The sequence below is a fragment of the Ochlerotatus camptorhynchus genome, unplaced genomic scaffold, assembly GCF_037179485.1.
Source record: "Ochlerotatus camptorhynchus isolate MF236.1 unplaced genomic scaffold, CSIRO-AGI_Acam_v1.1 ptg000357l, whole genome shotgun sequence".
Lineage (NCBI taxonomy): Eukaryota > Metazoa > Arthropoda > Insecta > Diptera > Culicidae > Ochlerotatus > Ochlerotatus camptorhynchus.
This window is the reverse complement of record NW_027040845.1, coordinates 3721509-3745054: the sequence shown is the minus strand read 5'-3', so window position 1 is coordinate 3745054 and position 23546 is coordinate 3721509. Positions and strand designations below refer to the sequence as shown.

The following is a 23546-nucleotide window of genomic DNA, read 5'->3' as shown; positions in this document are numbered from 1 at the left end:
ATTCTGGACCGACATTTGGATACACCATCGACGAAGTAGTTTGACCCCCCTCCTCCCTCCATAAAGCGGAGGGGGGAGTCAGACGAATTTACCACCTAACCACGACTGCTGACACTTGGAAGCTACTGCAGGTCTATTGCTGCTACTACTACCGCCGGTGGGCATTTTATGTCGAGTCTTTCTTATCTTTCAGATTGTACCATTGCCCGAGTAGCATGACGATATTGCAGACAAGATTCTTGTTCCACTTGCCAGTTGGGTTCTTGGTTTTGACAAACGTCTGCCAGAATGGCGCACGGTAGAGAACTGCCTTCTCCTGAATGAACAGCTTCTGCCATCAGTCACCCTTCTCCTTCCCGCGGAAAGGCTTATCTTCGAGTGCCACTTCTTCCTTGAATCGGATGACCGGCAACCAGCTCGTTGAATATTATCACGACTTTTTTCCGTCCTTGACTTGAAAATGTAAACACACAATATCAAAAGTCATAAGTGCATGGTTGCCAAACTCATGGGCTACTGAGCTTGATTGCCACACTTCGGCACGTTCAGCACAACGCTTGACCTGCTTTCGGCAAAGATTTGGATGTACAGAGTTGAATACCCCTTGTTGCACCGAGTACCTTAATAAAAAATAACCATAAACGAACGATAACCCAAATCATTGAACTATTCCACAAATGGTTTGGATGATACCCAGAACACGTCGTTAAGCAAATTAACCATACAATTTTTATTAGGGTAAATTTGAGCAACTCATAATTACTCAAACATGATCAAAGTACTTTAACGACCTTACCTTTATTAACAAACTAAATACAGTGTGAATAAATATTATGTGACAGAATGATTATTTCGGTATTGTTTTATTATATTCATTTATTAAATCAATTGGATTCATTGCATCATGAATTATCCTGATAAGGGTAATCTAAGAACTATGCTATAGAGGTAGAACAGGTAGAAAATGCCATATCCAGAGAAGGACTGACATGAAAAACAGATCTGTAACACCCAGCAAGACGTGCTTTATGAGAGATTGCCAAGCGTGTTCGGCAGATCAGAGGTTCTACAATAGATCACATCATTCGAACAGGTAAAATGGCGTTTCCTACCACTCAAACTTTGGCGTGGAATAGTGCTTTGATTTTTTCTTCTTCTAGAACTTTAAAAAAATAGAGGCTTATTTATGGTTGTAGGAGCTCAGTCATAGCCTAGTCAGTAAAGGCACGGTATTACCAAGCCGGAGGCGGCGGGTTCGATTCCCGGTCCAGTCGAGGGAATCTTTCGGGTTGGAAATTTTCTCGACTTCCCTGGGCATAGAGTATCATCATAGAGGTAACTCTAAGACTAGAAGGTCCCGAAATAACGTGCTCAACTTTTTGGCTCAGCTCTGGTACTCTCTTCGGTCCCAAGCTAATCGATTCACTCCTCGAAACATAGGAAAAACCAATAACCCCTCATTTTATCTGTCAAACTTTCATAGCGAATCAAAACAAACATTTCGTAGTACTAGAATTTCGACTAGAATGGGGTACGTTAATCGTTTGCTTGGGACCAATAGGCTAGTCAAGTAGTGAGCCAATTTAAAATCGTTAGTTTCGTATTGATTGTTGGTATCATTGTGCTTGCCACACAATATACAAATTCATGCATTGGTATTGGCATCGAAAGCTCTCAATTAATAACTGTGGAAGTGCATTTAGAACACTAAGTTGAGAGCACGCAATAAGCTAATATGCGCTAAGCAATAAGCTTGAAATGCGAACAAGAAGAAGAAAGAAGAAGAAGGAGCTCAGTCAAAGTGGACCAAAGAGTCCAAACCAACTGTTGAAATGAGTGGAAGAAATGAACTGATGAACACAATAAAGATGCCAAACTGTGCACCTATATAGAGCGTATGAAATAAACAGTTGATGCAACAACTGATTGAAGCAAGGATTGAAGTTTATACTCGACACCGACATGTACATGTACAGTCACTCCAGTATTATGGGCCAGCTAATCAGTATCATGGGTCAGTCAGTTCTGTGTGTTAATCAAATGGAAGTGGCCGATAATTGTGGGTGACCCATAATACTGGGATGACTGTACTAGCTAGCATGGAGGTAAGTCTAAGACTAGCATGTCCCGAAGAAACGTGCTCAACTTTTTGGCTCAGCTCTGGTACTATCTTCGGTCCTAAGCTAATCGATGCACCCCTCGAAACAGGAAATTCCATTAACCCCTCATTTTATCTGTCAAACTTTCATAGCGAATCAAAACAAACATTGTGTGCTACTAGAATTTTGACTAGAATTGGGTACGTTAATCGTTTGCTTGGGACCAATAGGCTAGTCAAGTAGTGAGCCAATTTAAAATCGTTAGTTTCCACCGGTTGTTACAACTCTGTAGTCTGAACAAGTCATTAGAGACATTTAAGCCGACATTAAGGATACGTACCCTATATACTAAAACCTAACAGTTTATAGATTTTATACCCAAAGGGTGGGATTTTGACCACAATGAACACACATCATTGCACTGTGAATTTGGACTACACGATGACGTCATCGATTGTGCATCACACAGCGGCTGACAGCTGATTGTAGTATGTCAAAAAGTCACAATCTGTCAGGCCGGAAGCGAAACGTCAACTGCGCGAACTTTCTCTCCGCGATTCGTCCCGTGTTGAGTGCACAACCAGCGAGTAGTGAGTTTTCCGAGGAACTTTTTAGTCATTCGCGGCGGCATCAAGAGCTTAGTGGTCGAGTGTAGTTTGTGGTGCGAGAGTTATCGAACGGTTGCTAGCAAAATGGCGTCAATACTGCGAAAATCTAGCCTGGTTCTGGCCGATCTGGCTGCCAAATCATCACCCCGGGTAAGTCTCGATCACGCAGGGACACGTGAGTGCTTTAAGGCTAACCTGTGTGCAAGGTCGCACGCGATCTATAAAAAGCGAAAGGCTCTATAAATCAATTTGACTTTGTAAAAGATTCCGTCGCACAATCCAGCATTTATGTAACACCTTTCAGCCAGTCAGAGTAAAGGTTTCGCTCTCGCTGTGCCACGGCACAGCTGCTTCTCTGTTGGCTCTCTTCTAAAATTAAATTTGTGACACATTCTCAACAGAAGTAGCAAAATAACAACGAAGTTACAAAACTCGGTGGCTGCTGGTCGAGTCGTAAACAAAACAAATCAGCTGTCCATGTCTAGGTAGTATTTTTTCTCAATTGGGCTCACAGCTGATAACCCGTAGACTGTTGGACCAAACTAGTGAACAACATAATCGCAATGTTTACATTTTTAAAACTAGTCGCTGTATTTTGATCACACAGAGGATCAGGTTAGTGACGTCAGCCCGGTTGGGGAGAATCATGTGCACGTTGGAAATTCGCGAACGATACCAGTTAAATGAGTCATCTCATATTTTGCGTGCTTTTGTGAAACCGGTTATCGCTAATGCTGGGAATGTATTCCTTTCATTGCAGGTTTTGGGAAGTGCTGGTCAGAGACGCCACCTAAATGTACAGGAGCATGTGTCGTACACCTTCCTGAATGAGGCCGGCATTCCAACGCCCAAGTAAGTATAATCATGTTTTCTCTATTGGTAATAAACATTTTCGTCGGAAGCGTCGCGGTTATCGTTGTGTTGTGAACTGCTGTGGTGTTCAAGTGCATCGTTATCTGGTGTCTAGATTAACGGGTTCAATCTTCTCGTTGGCGCTATCGGTAAAAGACATGACGCAATTTTGACACAAGACCATATGACACCTTTCACGCGACCAGATTGAACTTGCGATTTGATATTAATTTGTGTTACGATCTGTGTGTTGGCAGGTTGGTGTTATATATTTCTGTCCTTATCTTAGTACAGCGTATTTCTTTTCGCTTGTCAGCATCAGTCAATTCGGATTGCGAATCAATAACCGGTAGTGACGTACGTATGTTATGGATTTCCTATGCATATTTCAAGGGACAAAAAAATACAGAATAGATAATTAGAGAAAAAAAGCTCTGTGAGCAATGATCCTAAGCAAAATCTTGAGAATACTACAAAGAATTCTGAGTGAATTATCAATATAGTTAGAACATAAACAAATTTTGAACATTTCGAACGCAGAGCCTGAGTGCATGTCAGTCTCCTGTTCGGACTATTAGTTTTTTTTTTTTTAATCCTGATAATTTAGAAACTAGGTGTTTTCTGCAAATAGCTCAGGTGACTAAGACCTTCCAGCTGGGGTACCGATTAGCGCAGAATTCTCGCACTACGTGGAACTAGTGACGCTACCTGATCAACCAACAGCCAAAATTCCAGACAATATAATTGAAATTCGAAAAACGTACTTGTAACAGCTCTTTGAACTTTTTTTTTCAAAGAAACCTATCCTTTGAGCTTGGAGATTACATTAAACCCTTTGATATTGACAAACAAATTAATAAATTACTAGCTGACCAGGATTGTTAATCGATAACCGTAGATAACGGCAGTGTTAACGTCTGCTGGATTATCGATTAACAACCCTCTGTAGCTAACCCATGTTGCCCAGTGACCTATCTTACGCCACCTTGTCCTACTACAAAATACTGCTGTTTTCGAGTTGCTGATAATAAAACAGCTTTCTGACATGCAGATTAAAAATGAAAAGGCTGCCGAAGAGCAACAAACTGCCTGCGAGATTTAGAGCGTTGTAAAAATGTTTTACAACAGTGTTTAACTATTCCATCGATTGGAATGGCTGGAGCAGCTGGCAGCAAGCAAATGGAATACTAACAAACACATGGAATCGGGAAAACCGGGAAAAAGTAGGGAATTTGAATCCGTGAATTTCAATGACAAATCGGGAAAAAATATGTATTCTTGTCAGTCTAAGCAGCGTCTGCGCTTTTATTAGAACAATTCTCGCTGAAATCAGTCCTTTTTTTTGCACGAGGTTCTTAAAAATATTTTTTTTTTTGCACTCATTCAGAAGTTCTAGTTATGAAATAGGAAAAATCGATCGGTAAAGGTCAAATTGATGAACCCCTCGGTAACTAGGGGCTCTAACAATTTAACAAGAATGCTAAATTTTTGCGTATTCTTGATGCATTAAAATAATTATAACTTTGAAAATTTTCAAGAAAATCCCTAAGATTCACACACCATAATAAAGGCAACCGGTGGAAACTAACGATTTTAAAATGGCTCACTACTTGACTAGCCTTGGTCCCAAGCAAATCGATTAACGTACGTCTAGTCGAAATTCTAGTACTACACTACGTTTGTTTTGATTTTCTATGAAAGTTTGACAGATAAAATGAGGGGTTCGTGGATGTTCCTATGTTTCTAGGAGTGCATCGATTAGCTTGGGACTGAAGAGAGTACCAGAGCTGAGCAAAAAAGTTGAGCACCTTTCTTCTGGACCTTCTGGTCTTAGAGTTACCTCTATGATAAAGGTGCCGAAGTCAACATTTACCCTATTTTAATGAATCAAGATTAACCAAAAATTGAGCATTTTTGAATAATGCTTGAGCTCCTGATTACCGAGGGGTCCATCAATTCGACTTTCTTTTCTTTTTTTCCTTGATATTTTTTTCGTCGATCTTGTTTTTCGTACTGAGTACCAATTCTACCGTCGTCAGGGAGGCAGCTCCTACATCTGAACCCTACCTATCGACTCATGAACTTATGGACCGGGGACCAACGACTTTACTTTCCTTCCGAAGGATCAGAGATTTTATGCCTCAGAAAATCCCGGCGGTGCCGACTGGGATTGTATCCAGGCCTTTTGGGGTTAGAGGCAATCACGCGAGAATTGCTCATTGGCATTTTCTCAACGTCACGCACACATGTGACTTATTTGTTACATTTATTTGCTACTTGCTGCCAGGCATGGAAAATCATTTGCATTAATTTCGTGCATTCATTTACATTCATTTGCCTCTAACTTTATTCTTGAACAGCATTTCGCAAATTGATGTATACAGCTTTTGTAGACTTTGTTAATAGCTACAACTTTTGTTAACAAGTCAAATTCGTATCTCTTATGCACGACGAACCAGACCGAACAGAAGTCACTACTGTTTTTCAGTGAATGTATTTTACATTCACTGAAAAACAGTAACAAGTTCTGCCCGCTCTAGTTCGTGATTCATAAGAGATACAGATTTTAATTATAAGCAAAAGTTGTAGCTCATAACAAAACCTACCAAAATTTCATACATCATTTTGCGGAATGCTGTTGATGAAAAAAGTTAGAGGCAAATGAATGTAAATGAATGTATGAAATGAATGCAAATGATTTTCCATGCCTGCTTGCTGCTTTATCAATTGGAATTGCCAATCGACAAAATTGTCCAAAATGGTTTGAAAACAATTTTACAACGCTCAAAACTTCTCAGGTGAGTGTGACTATTGTCGGCAACCTCTTTTTCTTCAACAAACTTTTCATTTAAACTGCGTGTGAATCAACTGTTCTATTATCAACAGTCTTGAAATCAGTTGCATTTTAACTGGCATAGCAGCTTTGCCCAGTCGTAAAAATGTTATCAGATTGAAGCTGAAAGACTTTGAAATCGGTCACCGTAGAACCAGTTCTAGATACTCCGGATCATGGTTCCACATGGTCAACTTTGATATCTCTCAGAACCATGTCAAGCGACATATGAAATCACATCTACTTGACGAAATATGATTAATGGCATTAAATCGCCTACATTTGTCCTCTGCACCTTTATAACAACACTGTCCAACAAATCGACATCGAGCCATATGACCACCTTAGAATCTGTTCCGGATATTCTCGATCATGGTTCCGTATGCCTAAATTGTAAATCTTTGATAACAATATCAAGCGAAATATCAAATCTCTATTCGACCAAATATGACAAACGGCTCTCAAAACATAAAGCAGTATGGCCACCGTATAACCAGTTCCGGATGTTCTGAATTATGGCTCCACATGGTCAGATTTGACATCTGTCATAACCATATCAAGCGACACATCAAATCACATTTTCGACGAAATATGACCAACGACTCTAAAAACGAAAACCATATGGCCACTGTAAAATCGGTTCCGGATATCCCGAATTATGGTTTCGTTATCGTTCGGAATCATATCAAGTGACATATCAAATCACGTCTACTCGGCGAAATATGACCAATGGCACTCACTCAAACAACATCCATAGCTCCATACATCAACCGTAAAACAGATTTCAGATATTCAGGAATATGGTAAATTTGTTATTTATCTTAACCATATCAAGCGACATATCAAATCATATCTACTCAACAAAATATGACCAATAGCTATAATAATAAACAACAGAGCCTTATGTCCACCGTAGAACCGGTTCTGGATATCCCTAATTATGGTTTAACATGGTCAAATTCGTTATCTATAATTGCCATATCACATCACAACTACTCAACGAAATATGGCCAATGGCACTCAAAACAACAATCATAGAGCCATATGGGCACCTAAAAGCCGGTATAAGATGTTCCGAATATATACTGAATACGCCAGATCTGATGTCGATATCAACAGAATTTCAGAAACATAAAGACTGTGCTCGAAAAAAATACAACAAACAAAGGCTAAATGCCCGCTCCTTGAACTTAACGCTACCCATCAATCCTTGCGCCATCTTTCTTACACACTTTCATCCACTCTTTCTTTAAATCCTTGTCGTTTTTGAAGACCTTCCCTGTTTTCCGGAGCTTGCCCTTCATAATCGCCCAGAATTGTTCCAATGGGGCGAAGTTCTGGCGAGTTTGGCGGATTTGCCTCCTTCGGCACAAAAACGACATCGTTTTCTTCGTACCACTCCATCACCGGTTTCGCGTAAGGGCACGATGCCAGATCCGGCCAAAACAGAGTGGGACCGGAAATAATGACAGCCGACGCTTCTGGAGGCATTCTTCTTTATATATTTTGCCATTGATGGTGCAGGTCGTTATGTACGGCTTGCTGAATTTGCCGCACCCACACTAAGTACTTCTTGGCAAATTTGTCGACTTGCTTCTTCCGGAACATTCAGGCGGGACTTGCCGACGAAAAATTCCAGGCTGGGGATCTGCGTGGCGTCCGCTTTAAAGTACGTCTCGCCTTCCAATACGATACATTTCGGATGCATCAACCACTCGCGATACAGCTTCCTGGGACGGGATTTGACCACAGTATTCTGTTTATCGGTTCGGTTAGTCGCCTTCCTTACCTTAAGACATGAAGTCCGGCCCGGTTCATTATCTGCTGGACGAACCAGATGGAAAAATTGACCTAGGCCACGTCCCGAATCGAAAGGTTCGAATTAACCACTTCATTCGAGCAGTTAAAATGACGTTTACTACCACTTGAACTTTGAAATAAAACATTATTTTGAGATTTTTTCTTCTAGAACCACGAGAAAAATAGCCAACATTTGTGCGTTTCATAACAAAATAGTAATTAGTTGGTCCAGTTTTGTGAAATAGCTGGTAGAAAGTCATGCCAAAACTGCTTGACAAAGTGGTCAATTGCGCTTGAAGTAATCTCTCACCTTCCTTGCGTTCACGGGGTCGGTCGTCTTCGCTTTTCTTCCGCTGCCAGTTCGCTGTTGAGTCGTCTGGGTCTCCAGGAATAATTTTACCACACGGGACACGGTCGAATTGTCGATTCCAAACTGTTTCGCGATCCACCTGTGGGACTGGCCTGGATTTTCCACGACCGCTACCATATTTTTTTGTCAAAGCACTTCTTGCTTGGAAGCCAGCTCGATAACCACTCGACAGATTGTGACGAGATTTTGCACATGTTAACATTACACTCTAAACTAGTTAACTCAAAATTTCATCAATTTTTACCCATGCAATAAAAAGTTATGCACAAACTTGAACATGTGCAGTTTTTGCTATCACCCAAGCTTGTAGCGAAATTAAATTAAATAAGCAAAATAAATCCATGGAGCTGTCAACGTGAACGCAGTTTTTCCTGAAAGGTCCTCCGCCAAAATTATGGCTTAGTCGGCTGTGTCCAGTTCGGAGCCTGGATAGCTCGTTTTGATCCGGTTGATTCCGGAGGTCCGTCCATGCCTCCGTGCTTCCTTTAATCTTCCGGATAAAAGGTCCCCTGGTGCTGAACCACTGTTCGTTCCATGCCTTTCGAATGGTGGATTTGACCTATCGCCTGATGTCCTGCAACGGCACTTTGTCAGTGAACCTGGCACCGGATGGTCCAGATCCAGCAAGGTGATCCGCTGCCTCGTTGCGTGGTATCCCACAGTGTCCAGGTATCCACGTGTATACAGTGCTGCTCGGGGCAAACTTCACGGTAGCCTGGATCCACGGATGTAACGGAGCTGCCGAACGGAGTTCCTGTATTTCACTGTGTGAATCCGTCGGGATGAGGATTGGTTGGCTGACAGGTGCTGTGGCTGCATGGAAGATTGTAGCGGCTTCAGCAGAGAAGACGGAGCATTGCGGCGGTAGACTGTTGCTGACAAGTAAACCACTTCCGGATACTCCGATGCCAACGCCTGAGTTGGATCGGGAACCGTCAGTGTACCGGTGTGTAAATTCGGCATAACGATAACCAACGAGTTCGGCTACTGACCGACGCAACCCTAATAAAATTGTTATGGTTATTTTGCTTAACGACGTGTTCCGGGTATCATCCAAACCATTTATGGAATAGTTCTATTATTTGGGTTATCGTTCGTTTATGGTTATTTTTATTAGGGAAGGCCAGGGAGTTGTCACCTGCATGCTTGGCATGCACAATTGTACACACCAACTGCTCATTTGTTAATAACTTTTCACTCAGTTGTTGAAATTTGTTTTTCTTTAAAGTAATTGATAGATTAGGATCATAGCTTACTATAGATATGCAAAGAGTAGATAAATGAATCAACACCAATGAATTTTTACACTTAAAGTCCGAAATGTGCAGTGAGCATTTCTCACTTCATGTTTACAACGCAAAAACAAATACAGTTTATTACTAGAATTCAAATCTGCTTTTTTGTACGTACCTATAACAAACTTAAAATCTATGCTATCTACTGTTTCAAAAAGAGTTATGTTTCGTCAACTGGGTGCAAAGTTATTAACAAATGAGCAGTTCGTGACCAAAACTGTGTATGCCAAGCATGGTCACCTGTCTTTAACCGGCTCTTGATTCTGTGGTCTATGTTGGTATCGGAAGAGAGCCAACTCTTCTCTCCGTGCCAGTGGGCCCTAGCCACCGAGGGGAGGTCGACTCTGGCGATCGTGCGCAGGAGTCGAGGAGGAAGACAGATAACCTTAGTTTCACGTACCCACTTGCAAATAGTAGATGTCGCCACAGAACGTAAACAAAGGGGCTTCCCTTCATCGCCGCAACGGTATTTCTCTATGGGAAACCAACTTTTTGTTTCACCATGTATAGATGTCAAACAACAAGCAAGATTGCCATATGAAAAGAGCGAATTTATGATTTTCGTGGTAAAAAGAAATAAATCCAAACAAATTGAAACATATTAATGGAGCTCTTTCTTATATAATCGAATGGAAATAAAACTACTTGAATTAATTCTATTATATTATGCTCTTGAATATTCTCCATTCTCATTTTTTTCGATATATTCGATGATAATCACATATTTTCGTTTTACAAATCATAGTGACTACACAAAAAAAGATTCATAAACTGATTATGTATATGCAATAAGATTAACTTTAAAATAACAGAGTTGGTTGGAAATGCTAACATGAAGCTTTAGTGTGATGAATTATTAGCTAGAGAATGATCTTTAGAAGAGGGTAGGTGGATAGTTCCGTTAGAGCACAGCAGTATGAAAATTGAATAGAAGTTGAAAATGAGCGAAGGGCCATTAATGCGACAGTTTTTTGAAGATAGAGGCACATCTTTTGCCTAACCCGTACGATGTACGCGGAGACTTGAAGTATGTCTCCAAGTCTACAGGCAAAAAATGTGCGTCCCTCTTTTGCTCATAAACTGACTGCGGCTGTGGAATAGTTCTAGCGACGTTTTCAGCACTACCTAAAGCCCCACGTTGCGAGAGCATTTCCAGTCGATGGTGTGTTATAATGCAATTCTTCTTTACCCAACTATTGTGTTGCTCCTCTGTAAATCGCTAACTTCGCGTATGAAGTAACATAAAAACACTTTGAATGTAACAACTCAAGGCGGGAGTAACCGTCAACAATGCTGATGATGGTACAGCACGCAACAACCACCCTACTGCCTTCTCTCTGAGATGACCAAGTTGGTCATGACGAGAGGAGCAACACAATAGTTGGGTAAAGAAGAATTGCATTATAACACACCATCGACTGGAAATGCTCTCGCAACGTGGGGCTTTAGGTAATGCTGAAAACGTCGCTAGAACTATTCCACAGCCGCAGTCAGTTTATGAGCAAAAGAGGGACGCACATTTTCTACCTGTAGACTTGGAGACATACTTCAAGTCTCCGCGTACATCGTACGGGTTAGGCAAAAGATGTGCGTCTATCTTCAAAAAACTGTCGCATTAATGGCCCTTCGCTCATTTTCAACTTCAATTCAATTTTCATACTGCCGTGCTCTAACGGAACTATCCACCTACCCTCTTCTAAAGATCATTCTCTAGCTAATAAATCATCACACTAAAGCTTCATGTTAGCATTTCCAACCAACTCTGAAAATCGCTAACTTCGCGTATGAAGTAACATAAAACACTTTGAATGTTTAAATGACATTTAATTTACTGTACATCATTTCCGCATTCACCCTATAACACTTCTGAAATTTGTAAGTTTGACAGAACCACCAGCACCAAATTTTCGGGGTACACTGGAAATTAAAGAGCCTGAATTTATAAAGAGGCGACATCTTATCCATTTGATGGGTCTTCTGCTCGATTGGAATGACTTTTCCTATGACTTTGACAGACAATCGATTGTTCCAATTTTGACATGTCGTCTCTTTATAAATTCAGGCTCTTTACTGGAAATGTACTGGACTTGTCAAGTTGCCCCCGGGTTGGTGGTGGTAGTTGTAGCAAGCTTTTTGTCTGTATCGTGGATTGCTTGTTATTTATATGTGTTTGGATTCGCTGTGTGAGATTAATAATTCAGTGCCAACATTTCATTATGTTTTATAAGTGAGCTATTATTTGTGAGAAATCGTCGACTAAAGCCATTGTTTACAATTGTAATTACGCCCTTTGAAATGTCGGGACTGAATTTTTCTTCTAATGACAATGTCAAAAATAATGTTGTCATTAACGCGTGTAAACTTACAATAACAGTGACAATACTCAGCACTGGCACTAATACTTGGGCATTCAGAGAAGTCTGACATAATTTACGCTCAGCAATAATTTACTAGAATTGGGTTGTTTAACTTCAAAACATATACCGATTTTTATACATCATCTGATAGAGCTTTGCTTTCTGAGCACAATGATATTTTTATCGATCCAGCAGCCATTCATCTCGATTTTTAAATCAAGATTTAAATTTTTGATCGTTGACACTAAATTTATTCGTTGACAGCTCGCTCCCAAACAAAGTCCCACCAAGGGGCGCTAAATTGTGATTTTTGCTAATGTAATCGTACTTATTTAAAATAGTTCCAGTGTACCAAAATTTATGAAATTTTGCATTTCGGATCCATTTTTAATGCAGATAACGAATATGTATTTACCTCAATAACCCTAAACAACCCAATCAGATGAAGGATGGTCTGCGTTCAAATTTGCGGCTTGCAAGGTTGAGATTGCAACTTAAATTGATTCTTCGTTGATTTTCAGTAAACAATTCAAAACATTGCTGATAAATTCATCAAAAAATCTACTAACCTAGATCAATCCAGCTGTCACGAAGCTTTTAATAAAAAATCTCCTGCAGGTCTATTTACGCATCGAAAAAGATAAACCAGTGACCTTCACTTGAAAATATTCCACAGCTACAACATCACACTCAAGCGTTCAATTTAAAGTAAACATAAATAGGAGTGCTAATCTATTTCGCCGTCACGCGCCATGCAGCGTATTGATGATGCCTACCGTCATGCCACCGCTTGTCGTTAGCGGTACCGTGACATGCTCTATTACCGTGGGGTTGAGAGCGCTTGAAGTTCAAATCAGTTAGAAGAAGAAAAAAATTGCAGTGATTAATGTTTCATGTGATTTGCAGTATTTTTGCAGCTTAGAAAATCATAAAAATTGCAATGGTTTAACATGTCATTGTACCTAATACCGCGCTCTGGAAGTGTAACATTTGAATCATCCCTATATTAAACAAACGGAGTGCATCATGAATCGAACCTCCGTTTCTAACGTTGTCCAGAGCCTTGTTCAATTGTTCCAGACTCCAAAGTGTAAAGCATACATTGTTTTTAAGTCATCCTGCTGCTGAAATCCATCCACGGTATTCAGAGCTAAAAAGTACGGCAGTGTCCTAAATCCGTGGTTTTCTATTTTATCCACATGTTTGTTTTCACGTGTGTGTAAAAGCAATCAATGCCACATTTTGCATCTGTATTTGATGATCCACAATTATTTATCATTTTTCAGATTCAAAAATCTGTATAAATCTGTATATTTTTTTTTTACTAAAATCTGTAATCCGTAATACAGATTTCTGTATCGAAAATTGTGTAAAAATCTGTACCATTCCAGAAAAATTGGTAAATGTGGCAACACTGGTGTGTAACCAGTTGTCAAATTTGTTATGCCTTAGTAAAGATGACTGGATAGGCTAATAATAATTCACCAATGTACGCAACGGTATTAGGTGCTGCGCGAAATTACAGCGAGTCACGGTATCGCCGCACCAATGGTCTTCCATATCTCTCAACCACAAGTCAACTGATCTACTAATAGCGCTGCGGACAGACTCATAACATAAATATAACGTAGCACTGACTGCGGGTATACTACGTAGTAGCTTGATCAAAGTTCAATTAACTCACTCACCGTCTCTACCACTACAGTCATATGCTGAACGTTGACCGATGCTGATTAAAATAATTCACATTGTTGTTGTTCGCGGAACTCGATGAACCGGATTTTTAATTTGAAAAGCAATATACACTGAGATCGAAGACTTGTTCAACTAATTCATTTGCACTTTCTACCAATTCTTTTTTTCAGATTCGGCGTGGCAGCTTCCTCTCAGGATGCTGAGAAGATCGCCAAGGGACTCAACACCAAGAACCTGGTTCTCAAGGCACAGGTTCTGGCCGGTGGCCGTGGCAAGGGTACCTTCAAAAATGGTCTCAAGGGAGGAGTACGAGTGGTGTTCTCGTAAGTTTATGGACGATGGGAAACTTTGAAGAAGGTGTTTAATACAGAAATTAATGTCACCAACAGGCCACAGGAAGCGAGAGACATTTCCGGCAAAATGATCAAACAACTGCTGGTGACCAAGCAAACCGGTGCCGCCGGTCGCATCTGCAACACGGTGATGGTAGCCGAACGTAAGTTCCCACGCCGCGAGTTCTACTTTGCCGTCATGATGGAGCGTGCCTTTAACGTAATTCTACAAGTGTATGCCCTGGGCTATCGACTTTCTTAACTAATGATTCAACTACTTTAGGGTCCAGTTCTGATCGCCTCCTCTCAGGGTGGTGTCAACATTGAGGAAGTGGCTGCCGAGAATCCGGATGCCATCGTCTACGAACCCATCGACATCAAAGCCGGTCTGCAGAAGGCTCAGGCTTTAGCCGTAAGTTGCAAAATATGATTCTCTGCTATTATAGTTGGACTTACTTAACTCAAAACGATGATATTGACTTTAGATCGCCAAGAAAGTTGGTCTGGAGGATCACGCTGATGAGACGGCCAAGATGCTGCTAAACATGTACGATCTCTTTGTCAAGAAAGATGCCTTGCTGATTGAAATCAACCCCTATGCTGAAGATGCTGGTGAAACTTGTAAGTAACACTTGCTTTGATTATCGTTTCACCCCATAACGACTGAGGTTTTGTATCATAATACCTAAATACCCAAACTGGAGTTTCCCTACAAATATTGGTAATCATCTCACTTACAGATTTTCATTCTTTTCTTCTCTTCTTCATGCACAAAAAAAAATCGAACATACGAAAATCAACACATTTTTTTTCACATGTACTCACGTAACTATTTTTCAATTGGATCCCTCCACCTACACGCACACCACCTGACACATTGTTTTTGTTACGCGTGTGTGAAATCATATCCACCTGATCCTCGTTTAATGCACCAAACAAACAATAATGCATGGGTTAATGCGCACCGAATCGTTAAACAAAAAAAAAACGTGTGAATGTGTGTGTTCGAAAATCGCACAAAATTGGCTAACCGAAATTGAATTCCAATTCAAATGCGCAGCTTCGGAGTGTAAGTACAAAAATCTCGGCTTACATTAAGAAATATATCGCAAATTTATGAATGCTTGGGGGTGGTTGCTTGGCGGGGTTTCATCTTCTTTGTGCTCAAATTTCCTGCATGTGTTCCTTGTTTTTTTTTAATTATATTGTGTTCTATTATAGCCGCATTTGTTTTAGCTCTAAGAATTTTAAGTTATCTTTCAGTGCATGATCAAAATCGATTACACATCAAAATAGAAGAAAGGTTACAAGACAGCAGTCATGCGAAAAACTTGGAACAACCTGAATTTTGAAATAGTTTTCAAAATTCATGACATTGGAAAAGGTTTTCAACTAGACGTATTCCAACGATCCAGGATCCATTATTTTCTTGAGTAGTTTGACGAGTCGATCCACACTCTCTAATAAAAAAATAATTTACGTCAGAATTACATGAAAATATAGGTAGCTTTCGTCCATCTCTTTCTTCACGTAAGAACTACGTGATTCTATGGTAGATTTATCCCTTCTTTATTGAATGAAGCGTACGATATTTTCACGTAAAAGTTACGAGATTTTAATAATGTTTTTCACGGATTTTCAGTGTGGTAATTATTTTGAAGCCCGCTCCCAAATGCTGCCATAAATTGCATTATTTTAAATAGGGTTTCGAATGCATAAACCAATGGTGATAATATACACGACCTGCATATATTAAACTACATGATTTTACATGATAATTCTCACAGGAAAACGCGGCAAATACGTTGCAGTTGTCCTGCAAATAATAATTAAAATTTATGTATTTGCAAATCGGTTTTAAAATCTCGAGTTAATTAATCTCAATGAAAACAACCTAACCCAACAAACTGACACCAAAGTTGCATCATCATCATATTGAATGGCATTATTACTTGCAAATCACTTACCATTTACGTGAAATTCACCGAATATCGTCCGACGTGAAAATCACGAAACTTTTATCAGGGTGGCCAGTGAATTTTCATTTTAAAATTCCCGGTTTTTTCTGGTTTTCCCGGTTCAAGTTCTCAGAATATTCCCGCTTTTATATTTGCAATATCACGTTATTTTCGAGGTAAGAATCTATTTGAATAACTTTTTTTCAGACTAGAGATCTCTTGTGATTGTGAAGCGCCAGAATTTCGCTATCGGGCTAAATGGGTCATTATAGCAAAGTTTAGAGGGAGAAAAATTAAGAAATTATTTTAAAAATCTTGAACTTGATACGACGCAAGACATTTTTTTTTAAAGTTTCGTGATCTGTACGAATATAAATCTTAAAAACAAATCTCGATGAACATTTCAAATGGTCCTATCTGCTTTGATCGATTCTCTTCATCGACTTTCTCTTTTCATAACCACTGCTATGTAAACAGATTTCGCGCTAATTCTACCACATAGTTTGATAAAGGAAGTTCTTATCTAGCGTCCAAAACGTCAAATACAACAGGGAAAGGTTTTGCAGCTGAGTTATGGATGAAGAAAATCGATCAATGCAGATAGAACCTTTTGAAACGTTTATCTAGAAATGTAATCTTAGGAACAATTTTAATTTCTAAGATTCTGAGGCTTTGACATGTGTTTAGAGTCTTAGAATATGCCATTTTTTTTTTAGAAATTTATGACTTATGAAATCCTAGATTTAGAAGAAAAAAAAACATTGGATTTACAGTTCCTGGAAAATTTTGCTCGCTTGGAAAAAATTTCAGGTTTCTAATAATTTGAAGAATTTTAAAAATTCAAATGAGCTCTGACAAGATTCCCAAACTAATTCTAGGATTAACTCCTGACGAACTCTTAGAAGAATTACAAGGTAGTTGTGAGAAGAACTTCAATGGAGAATCCTAGTTGATTCTGAATAGAATTGTATGTGGATTTTGAGGAGAATTCAAAAAGAAATATAAACAGAATTCAAAGGGTTCTCTGATAATAATTTCAAATGAATACTGAGGAAGATTCACAACAGAACTTTAAGTAAGATCCGAGAAAAATGCCGAAGGAATCGTGTTCTGCGGTAAATAAAGAAAAATGCTGAATAATTTAAATTACATTCTTAAGAAAGTTTCAAGAAAATTCAGCACAGAATTCCAAGGTATTCTGAGAAGAATTCCAAAGCATTTCTGATGAGAGTTTTGCGAAAGGTCAAATAATTTCAAAGGATTAAGATGATTAAGAGGTGAATAAACCATTTTTGAGCTGAAGAAACATATGTAAGCTCAAGCTGTTATTCAACTTTCTAGTTTTGTTGCAATAAGTTAAGGTTTATTGATTTTCCCGGTTTTCCCGGCTTCTTTTCAAATTCCCGGTTCGCTGGCCACCTTGTTTTTTATCTGAATTTCTATTGTTATTTATGTGAAATCACGTAGATTCTACGTGAATCACGTAACAATGATGGAAGCTGAATGGTTCAGGAGCTACGCGATTTTTCACGTAACAAGGACGTGCATAATTGTTAGAGTGTATGAAGCTTTGCATAATTCTCGCGTAACTTTTCAAACGGCCCTAAGTAACAATTGTAAACAAATCGAGCTAATCGATACAAGCAAGACATTTGGTCCGCCTAACATGATATAAGTGCAAGAAACCCGTGTTCATATGTGCGCACCTATACTTATAATCTATAGACATCACTGACGTCAGTGATGTCTATAGACAGCGAAATGTTAGCGTTCTGTGAGTAGATTATCTTGTACGTGTTTTTTGAGATAGAAAAAACAGGATCAGTTATGGTAAACTAAATCCAATTTATTTTCGATAGAGCAATCTTGGCTTTTACGAGAGTGAATGATAATGTGAATTGGGATGTGGATTTGGAAAGATTTTACATGGGGATCGTTTCCCCTTTCAAATGGGTGGGGCTAAAATCAAAAGAAGAAGGGCTTTTTACATATGCTAGTGGAAGAAGTGACATGTAAGTAGCTAAGTAGCATATTTTTCGATTTAGAGCCAATGTATGGCAAGCATAGACCAAAACAGAAAAAGTTCAATAAGTCAGTAATCTTTGAGATTTGATCATATGATCAATTCAGGGGAAATATGTCAGAATGGTATAACTCTAAACATAAACAATGACTTTGAACATCTTCAATGATCACACACCCACGGAATCTGACTACACGAGCTCATAGAACAAACATTGCTCTGTCAGATGATTTAGTTAGTTTGAGTGGGTGTGTTGTCATTCGTAAGAAACCAAGTCATTGTTTACGTTTCGAGTTAGACCCTTCTGACCTGTTTCCCCTGATTTTTTCCTCAAATATGATCTTCTATCACCCCTTAAAATATTTACTCTATGGAACCGACCACCCTGTTATATTGTAGGTAGGAGTATGTACAAGAGCAAGTAGAAAGTAGGGGCAAGGAATCTAATATCTGTTACATCTCCCTTTTCAAAAAAAAACAACTACAAATTTAGTCTAATATAACTGGTTTGACCGTTCTACCCTTGTTACGTATGGCTAAAGGCCACTATTACTATTGGATTAAGTAACTGGCAGAGAAAGTTGACCATGTGTCGCGATCCATCTAACAACGCGGCTATCGGTAGACTTGATGTATTTCCAGTTTCCGATGACGGACAGCTGAGATCGATTCCTTCTTCAAGAATGGTTTCGGAGTTAGGAGTAATCGAGACAACGGATCTCTTTACATGCTTCATGTTACGTCGAACGATGTCACCGTTGTTTTTTTCTACGATGATAGACCGTGGTGTGTCCATTGTGGCGATCACTTTACCCGACTCCCAGGTATTAGTCAATCTATTTTGCACCAGTACAAGCTCCTCGATCATAGTAGTCCTTCTGCTGCTACCCCTCAGCTTCTAGAGATTTCTTGACATTTGCACTGCAGCAAACATGAAGTAGCAATTTCAGGTGAAATTGGGCAATGATTTCCGAGATTTGTGCAATTGAAAATTCGAAGTGGATGTACATGTATAGCCTACGTAGCGGATATTTTTGGACTCTACTAGGAATCCCTTAAGTACCACGTGAACCTCCAACTGATCCTCGGTTTTCTCTTTCGGGTTGCACCGCAACAGTCAAGTTGCTATCGAATAAACAGACACAGTGAATCGGGAAAGTTGGAAAACCAGGGAAAAGTCGGGAATCCGAAATTACCCGGAAAATCTGTGAATTTCGATGACAATCCGACCTCTATTCGAAAAAAAAGGTTTTGGATCTTGAAAAAATGTATTCTGACGTGGGTGTTTGAAATTGACTAAACCTTCTGGAGCATTTTGGTTTTACATATTTCTGAAATGTTGCAGAAATCAACCTTCCGTTTTTTAAACTTGGTGGTGGACTATTTGCTAACCAGAAAAACATTATAATATTTGCTTTCATAAATCTATATACCTACATGTTTTCAAACAGCTTTTGTTGCGTTGCGTTGTGATTAACCCTTTCGCGTTCTACAGTGTTGGTATTGGACATGGTTCACTGTTCCGGCCTGGTTATGCTTTTGCAAGCAATTGCACGCCATCCTCGCGGTCTGTTCTAATGTTCAACTTTCGTTCACCCACAGACTTCGCGCTGGACGCCAAGATGCGTTTCGACGATAATGCCGAATTCCGCCAGAAGGACCTGTTTGCCAAGCGCGATCTTTCGCAGGAGGACAGCAAGGAAGTCGAAGCTTCCAAGTTCGATCTGAACTACATCGCCCTGGACGGTTCGATTGGTTGCCTGGTGAACGGTGCCGGTTTGGCCATGGCCACGATGGACATCATCAAGCTGCACGGTGGCGATCCAGCCAACTTCTTGGACGTTGGCGGCGGTGCTAGCGTGAAGGCCGTCAAGGAGGCATTCAGGATTATCACGTCCGATCCGAAGGTGCATGCTATTTTGGTTAACATTTTCGGTGGTATTATGAGGTGCGATGTCATCGCCGAGGGTATTATTCAGGCAACCAAGGAACTCAACATCAAGATGCCGATCATTGTGAGATTACAGGTACGACGGGGTGGTTCAATATTCTATGATTTAAAAGGGAAAGCAACGAAATGTATCTATTCAATTCGCAGGGAACGAACGTCAACGAGGCCAAGGAGCTTATCAAGAAGTCCAAGCTACGTATCCTGCCCAAGGACGATCTGGACGAGGCCGCCATGCTGTCCGTCCATCTGGCACAGATTGTACATCTGGCCCGTGAGGCCCATCTGGACGTTAGCTTCGAACTGCCCGAAAGTTACATTCAGTAAAAATGCTCTAGCGTAGTCGAACAAGTAACGTAATTTATTTGCTACTCTGTGTTCCTTTCCCAAATGCCCTCAATTTCCTTATCCCGAAGTCATTGTTTCGAGCAAAAATTAAACAGCAAAATTTGCAGAGCAGAAAACACCTGTGTTGAGTCCTTTGGCATAGCACAGTAGTTATTATATCTCAAATAGGTAGTTTTATTTTCGTGCATCGTAGTTAACTTATTTCAAGTTTAACCATAAACACGTTACGTTTGTTTTCAGTTAGCTAGTTAATTAGGAATGTTTATTGAACTAATCGATAATGGCAGCCCACTACGCTGTTTTACATGTGTTGAAATTATTCTAGAAATCCAGTTTCCTTCGAAGTGAGAAGCTGGAATCATCAACTGAATAGACTTGAATGTTTTACAAATCGCAAAAAAAAAAACATCGCACCGCTAGGTATAGTCTAACATTGTTAAAAAGTGCACACAAATGTCAAGCATAATAAACCTACTATACAGAGCTAGGAATACCAATCTATGCTCGTACAAACCAAAATAGAATAACCAACCATGAACTTTTTTTAAATCGAGCAATATTTTGTTTGTCAATCTCCCTTTTGTAAGTTCAAATAGAAAAAAAATCTTCAACAGGTTACAATTAAATCGTAATAAACGAGGTAGTGCAATGAACCCACTTTGACTTTTGGTTTCCTTACTGGGTAGACAATTCTTCTCTATTTTAAATTGGCCGATCTTGAGATGCAGTATGGAAACGTGATTTGATGACGTGAGATCGGCTTTCGATCGATTTTTGAGCTACTGGCTATTTGGAAGCGCGCGTATACAATGTGTTTTGGAAATTTTGTATATTTATTTAACTAAGCCAACGTAAAAAAAAAGTGGATATCGTAAGAATAATTAAATAAAACCGAAATATACAACCGCTGGTGTTTTTATTTGAAAATCCGAAAAACATAATTAAAAAGGAGATACTTCATGAATGTCAATATCAGACTTAAATGAGAACATGTAGGGGAAATGGATGTAATGTCGGCCTAAATGCCCCTAATTTGGGCCCTTACATAAATTCAGCAATCGACTAAATTTTCGATAGCGACCAAAAATATCCATTAGTACCGTTCCAATGACGCGTTCATCTAGATAAAATTGATAAATAGCAGATTTTTAGCGATGGGCCCAATCTTAGATCCAGCAAAACGGAAAAACACCTCAATTGAAACAAATCATATTTTAAAGTTTGAAAATTTAAATGTTTCGGATTAAGACTCAGAATTTTTAAATTGTAAATCATGTTAATATTTCACAGTTTTTCACATTTTATAACTTTTCAAGATTCTGACTTCAAATTTTTTTCAAAGTTTGAATATCTTTAATACCTTTTCAAATTTCAGAATTTAAAAAAAAACCACGACTCTTGGACTCCAACCAAATTTAAGAATTTAGACACTTTGAAAAATTGTCTATAGAATTTCGATGATAATGCAAAACGAGGATCTACGGATAATTCTAAAGGAGTTTTGAGGACAATTCCAAAGGAATTTGACTAGAAGTTCCAGGTAATTTTGAGAAGCATTTCAAGAAAACTGTAAGGAGAACTGTAAGGTGAATTACAAGGTAGATCTGAAAAGACCATTATGGCGATTATTATAAGAATTCCAGGGAATTCTAAAGCAATTTTGAAGGAACTTCAGGGAGCATTCCAAAAGAATTCGAACTAGAATTCAAAGTAGATTAACCCAACGACATTGGATGAAACTTTAGGTTGGCAACAGTTAATTTCGGTAAAGGCATTAGATATGAAAACACGGTAAAAGTTGGATAGTGGGAAAAACGAGAATTGTTCCGTTGTACAAATTTAAAGGGAATTTCTAAGAGAATTCATACGGATTTTGAAAGACTTTAAAGGCAGTAAGCTTTAACTCGGATTAAATTTTAATACCGTTGCTGTTTGGATGATCTACAAAAAAAAAAGTTGGAAGGGTTGTATACTAGATACGACCGCAGGGTTGGCGTTGGATAACGTCTGTTATGTGTTGTACTTGATTGTGTATATTATATTTTAGGAATATCCCTTAATAACTCTTTTGCGAAAGTTTGGTGGCCCTGAAAAGGGCCGTTTTGTTGGGCTGATGTTGTTGGCTTTGCTCTACTCTGTCGCCCTGGAGGAGCTTTGGAATGATGTTGGTAGTTCGAAGACAGACAGCATCTCCCCTTCCAGCGTTTCCACACCAGTATAGTCCCCAAATTTAAGTGTAACTGTGATATTCTGGAAAGAAATTTTCTTCAAAACTAACTCTTTGTCGAATTATTGGTGGCCCTGAAAAGGGCCGTTTTGGTTGTGGTTTTGGAATGATGGTTATGCCGAGCATGGGTACCGGATGGCGATGGCGATTTTGATGAGCGGTTTGCATGCCGGGCGCTTTGCTTCAACCACGAGTGCGGTGAACTCCGGGTAAATATTATTACCAATCAGTAGAACAGCGCTAGGTGGTATGATGAACCGGGAAATCCACTCGAGATATCGAGAGGGTAGATGGTTGTTTTGGAGGTTGTGATGAGGACGATTTTGGAACGGAACGGGTTGTGCTCGATGATGCATCGTTCTTTTTCACACAGTCTGTGAAGACGAGTTCGATTCTGAAATAAGTTTTGTAGAAATGCAATAAAAATGGAATCTATGGCTCTGCGAAGATTCAACTTTCGATATTCAAGTGTCGGAAAGGCATTAGAAACTTAATCGTTAAACTCTTTCTTGATAATGTTGTGGCCCTGAAAAGGGCCATTTTTCCAACGCGCTCGGCGTAGTTGCCCTTGCGGAGCAGACGGTGAATACGACCGACTGAGAAGTGCAGCAGCTGGGCATTCCATGACGGCGGCCCAGTATACCGGAGCACTGGCACCAACGCACTCGGCGTAGTTGCCCTTTCGCCCCCAGGCTCTGGTGCCGTTGCTCTGCTTCCGCTGCTCTGGTACTGCTGCTCTGCTGCTCTGCTGCTGGGTCGACGATCGGATAGACAATGATGGAACGGGCGACCTTGCTGGAC

The 23546-nt window shown here is 39.7% G+C and overlaps 1 protein-coding gene across 1 annotated transcript; it reads left to right on the top strand.

Annotated features, from left to right (window-relative positions):
• Window positions 1-2648: 2648 nt before the first annotated feature.
• On the top strand, window positions 2649-21422 carry ScsbetaA (Succinyl-coenzyme A synthetase beta subunit, ADP-forming). The gene is made up of 8 exons (XM_065231541.1): window positions 2649-2857; window positions 3468-3559; window positions 14080-14232; window positions 14299-14461; window positions 14525-14653; window positions 14727-14862; window positions 19825-20249; window positions 20321-21422. The coding sequence occupies exons 1-8, from the start codon at window positions 2792-2794 to the stop codon at window positions 20495-20497; spliced, it is 1341 nt and encodes a 446-aa protein (XP_065087613.1). The 5' UTR covers window positions 2649-2791; the 3' UTR covers window positions 20498-21422.
• The last annotated feature ends 2124 nt before the right edge of the window (window positions 21423-23546 follow it).